The 5,217-nt window shown below is 31.7% G+C and overlaps 1 protein-coding gene across 1 annotated transcript; it reads left to right on the top strand.

The window, feature by feature from the left end:
* The first annotated feature begins 1,571 nt into the window (after positions 1–1,571).
* Positions 1,572–4,874, top strand: LOC108459023 (uncharacterized). The gene is made up of 4 exons (XM_017758396.2): positions 1,572–1,975; positions 2,136–2,308; positions 3,654–3,852; positions 4,382–4,874. Exons 1-4 carry the CDS (start codon positions 1,897–1,899, stop codon positions 4,624–4,626), a joined length of 696 nt encoding a protein of 231 aa, XP_017613885.1. The 5' UTR covers positions 1,572–1,896; the 3' UTR covers positions 4,627–4,874.
* The last annotated feature ends 343 nt before the right edge of the window (positions 4,875–5,217 follow it).

Genomic DNA, 5,217 nt, shown 5'->3' with positions numbered 1-5,217 from the left:
CACATGATCAGCCATTGGCATGGTTAAAATGATCATATATGAACCTATGTATGGCAAGACTAGTTGGTTCATGGAGACTACCAAATAGGTAAGACCTACCTTAAAACAGATGCTGCCAGCTGCAGTGACGTGAATGTGAAAAATCACCAAAATTTGTAGGAATGGTATTAAATAGTGAATAAGCTATGTAAATGAACCTTGATGAGTCTATTTTCATATGGAAGAAACGAAATGGTCATAGGAGTTACATGTTAAGAGATATTAAGGCTATTGTGAGACAGGGCCAGAACGGTTTCTGGGTCCCCTGTCGCAACTTTAAAAATTTACTATAAATTATACAGAAAGAATTAGGAGTCATGCCTTATATGTACAGATTCCATTTTGAGTCTAGTTTCATTAGAAACAAACGGCACCAGTGTTAAAGCCCTGTACAGAGAGATATTCAAGTTATAACACGCGAAGGTCAGAGCAGTCGATCCCTGTAACATGGGTGACTTTAACTAATAAACTGTACCAATTGGCCCTACCAAAAATTCTAGAAATAAATCCATGGATGGATATATGAGTCTAAATTCAGGGAAAATTTACGAAACCAGTTTCCGAGTTTTGAAACTCGAGATATGATTTTTAAGGCGACAGTGATGCAGTTTTCCAGCCTGACTGGAAATGTCAAATTGGTGGGCAAAACATGTGAACTTGGCTTGTTAACCCCTCGTGTCCGACACCGGCGATGGTCTCGGGTTCGGGGTGTTACACCATTAATTTTTACATTTAATCCTTATGGACTCGATTTACGGATATAGAATTTTGAAGCTGTATTTTTTGACAACACTTAAAATCGGATCGTTACAATTTCTCCCTCTTTAAAAAATACGATCAATCATCATAATTGATCCATTACAATTTACTAAACGGATAAATCAATGGTTATCTTGTTAGTTGAGGTTGTAAAATATTAAAATACTAATATGGGAACAATACCACAAAATTTAATAATTTTTAATGGCATATTATACAAAAAAATATTTTAATTTGTTGTCATTACAATAAAAATAATATAACATTTAACATATTCAGGAAAAAAATGAATTACACTAATAACAAATAGTAGGGGGAAAAACACATACATAATAAACTGAGTTATAGTAACAAGTATTGAAATAATTTTAAAGTATTTTAAGAGATTAAGGTTTGAATGTGTAAAGGATGGGGTAACAGAGGAAGTAGAAGGGATTTATAAGTTTTGGGAGAAGTTGGCAAACAAAATCTATAGCCAAAGGTGAACACCTATAGGCCAACTAAGGTCAAACCCGTATCAATTGAAGTACAAGATCCTTGATGGAATCTTTGAAGTTCACTTTAACTTCAACACGCATAGATGTTAAGTTCAGTATACAGTTATCACTTAATTTCTAGGGAATGGATGTCAAATTTCGTTATAAAATTATGCATGTGGATGAAATTGTTTAATATTGAAAAAAAAAAAGCACACGTTTTAGAAAATAATCTGGAAAAAACAAATAAATGTCAACAGTGTATTCCTAGTGTTCCATAACAGGCCAATTGAACGAACGGACTTAAGCCACTTACGATGTGGCCACGTGTACATTCCTTTCGTCCAATTACCCGCAGCGCGAACCGGTCAGCAACGGATCTTTGTTTCTTTAGTTTTTGGCTTTCTTCTCTCTCTCTTCACGCAAAAAAGAAAAAAAAAATTCAATACCGCCATTTCTCTTATAGTTTTTTCCTGAATTCTTCGTTTTAACAAAGATTTAATTAATAAAAAAAAATTAGAGGGACGAAAGGACCGCTGATTTTCTGTGATTTTATTGTTCTTCTTTTTTTTTTTCCATTTTGCATTGTTTTATCGAGAAATCGAAATTGTTTTAGCTCGCTATGTCGAATCGCCATCTGCTAAATTCAAGAATTTCCTTCAATTTTCTCGTCTGGTGGATCTTGTTTGGCTGTTTTCCAGGTAATATAACTTTCCCGAGAAAAATGTACAGAAACGGGAATTGCGGACTGGTTTTCTGGTAGCCGATTGTTGTTTAGGATTAATTTTATATATGAAATTCATGTTATTGAGCTGAAAATTCGAAATGTAAGAATCTCTCTTTTTCTTTGATTTATTTTAGGATTAATTTCATCGTTTGAGGTTACATTGGATTCAATTGAAATATTCCGCACGCATGATTGGATTTCAAAACCGACTGTTTATTTCGAATGTAAAGGAGAGAACACCACGTTGTTACCCGATGTAACCAAAATCAACGTCGTTTATTCGTTCAAGGGCCAAGAATCTTGGCAGGTTCTTAAATAATGCACCTTGATTTTCAAATTTCAAAACTATTTTCTCTTGATCGCATTATTACTAATTAGTAGAGAATTGATGTCAAAACAGCGACTTATGCCTAGTTTTAAGTTTAAAACGGGTGTCTTCCGGTGTTCTGTTTAGAAATTTTATGCTTCCACTCATGTTTCTCATGTTTATTGGTTAGGATTTTACCATAACATACTTGAACTGAACATTGATATTTATGTATTTCTGAACGTCTAATATTAAGAAATTAGATTACTTATGCTAACGGGAAATTTTGTATCAGCATGCATAAGTAATTGACTATTTCATGAACATAATTAATGAGTCACATATACATTTTGAACCATAAATTTATTCAAGAGAATTGGCATAAGTGACTTAATTTGTCAATTATAAAAGTTAAGTGATTTAATTTGATGAAATTAAAAGTTCGTAACCCATATGATAGTTTATAGTAAAACAAGTGACCTAAAATCTAATTTCCTAATTATTCGTATCATATACTCTAAAATACCCTTGTTTTTGCTAATGGAAACTCATTGGAAGTTATAATCTTTGCATTTTCTCTTTTCTACGGATGCTGGCGTAATGTAGATCCTTATTATGCATACAATCACTACATAGGAATTGATTAAATTTTGACATTCTTTTATTAGCACAATGAATTAATTGTACCTCTTAACTTTATATAAATAACAAATTTATTCTTTCCTTTAATTTTTGATTTCTTTTAATTTTTAAATTTACATTGTATATTAAATAATCTCAAAATAAGTAATTTATTAATTTTGTTTATGTGACATATCGTGAATTGTCATATAAATATTATTACATTAGTAATTAATTAATTGATTTTTAAAATTTAAAAAATTATAAAAATTTAAAAATTATTTAAAATTAAAATATATTAAAATCATTAAAAAATATAAAATATAAATTTTATTTTTAAAATAATTAATTGCTAATATGATATATATGTGGACTATTATGTGGATGTCACATCAGTAAAATTAATAGATATTAACTTTTAATCTATGAAATGATTTCACCAATTATGTAAATTTAATGATTAAAAAAATAAAATATTAAATAGTATGCGTTGTTTATTTTAATGTTTTTGGAAGCTAAATGAAATAACAAACCGTCTGGGTTGACCTTTCGAGCTTCATGCTAGTTTCACCTTGGATGACTTAATGTTGGGGAAAAGTGTGATATTACATTGTACTTCCTCTAAAGCCTTTAAAATTGTCGGCTTGTTGCATATCAAATTTGCATTTATGACAATAATTTGTTTGAAGAGTGTGTAATGAAAGGGTAGTGTTACTGATTTCAGCCCCTGACACAATTGGATGGCAAGAAGTGCAAGCGATGTGGATTCTACGAGAAGGACGTCACTAAAACAGATGATCTATACGCGGAGTGGGAGTTTTGTGCTACCGACTTTGAACCTCCGGCTGGGAAATATATATTGTTTAAAGAGAATCAACTCAATGTTACTTTCCACTGTCAAGAATGCGCATCTCTTCCGGGGGGTAAGGTTTTTAATTTTTTTTTCATGAAAATTTTCCAACTTTATGCTTAGGTGCTATTATACCGTATTAAAGGGCTAATTCAGGGCAAGGTTAGTTAAAACCTTTGCTATTATATTGAGATTAAAGCTTGTTGGTTTGGTTTGTGCTTGCATTAGATTTCGTGATTAGTTATTATAGAAGGGTAAGATTATACTATACTCATATTTGGAATTTAATTTATCTATTTTTATTTGATTTTCATAATATTATTAATAAACTGATAGTATCATTAATTGCTACAATTAAAACAATAAGGTGAATTTTTATTATTATTTAATCACATAATTAAAATTATTGAAAATCTAATAAATTATGTTCAATTAATAATAAATTTAGAGATCAACCCAACAAAATAAAATGACAAATTTTAGGTCAACTCTTCAATAACAATAACTAACAATTTACTTGAGTGCACGGTTGCTTTTGCAATACTGCTGTGTTTAACTCCAGAGTATGTATTTAAAAATTGGTATTTACTGTGTGTTTGTAGCTTCCAATGCAACCCCTGAAAAGCGTGACATTGAGGATGATGACGATGATGATGGGAAAGGATTACGTATTTTTATTATTTTAGTGATTACTGCGGTTGTTTCAACTGTAACAGTAATTGGACTGGTGATGGCAAATAAACACTGGCAAAAAAAGAAGCGGCAACAGGATCAAGCTCGGTTCTTGAAGCTATTCGAAGAAGGAGATGATATCGAGGATGAACTAGGCCTTGGTACTGTAATATGAATGAAATAACCTTGTTGCCTCCTGTATAGTAAGTTGACCTTACATAAATTTTGCTTCTTGTGGGAGGAAAAAAGAAATCGGCACTTGTTTTGTGCAAGATTTGATATACATTTGAACAACTCTGTAATACTAAAGTGGCTACAGATATGTGTATAGATGAGCTTTGTGGCCTTATTGGCACATCTATTAGTTAAAATAGTATCTAGGTTCCAAGTCTTGTAATGAAGAAAGATGCTTTTTGCTTTTAAGTAGCTCTTCAATGGAATTACCATTTCAGTAGCTGAGTATCATTTTGCATACTGTTTAACATATTATTTTTTTCGTTAATATTGTCTAAATTATTGCAATTATGGATACATCATACAAGCTAGGAGCTATCTGGGTTGTTTTCACCTTGGTTATGGAGGATGAAGGTGCTGAAATGATTTTTGCTTACATGCATAATTCTCTGGTGTTTCATCTAGTTCATCACTGCATATTGCTGTATTTCGTTTAGTTCTCGAAGCAAACAAGGGAAGTACCCGAAGATGCCATCGCAAAGTCCCACTTCATCGGTGCAGTGGCCATTTGTAGTTCTCGGTTCCTCTCCAT

Source organism: Gossypium arboreum, chromosome 13 (genome assembly GCF_025698485.1).
Source record: "Gossypium arboreum isolate Shixiya-1 chromosome 13, ASM2569848v2, whole genome shotgun sequence".
NCBI classification, from domain to species: Eukaryota; Viridiplantae; Streptophyta; class Magnoliopsida; order Malvales; family Malvaceae; genus Gossypium; species Gossypium arboreum.
This window is presented reverse-complemented; position numbering and strand designations above follow the sequence as displayed.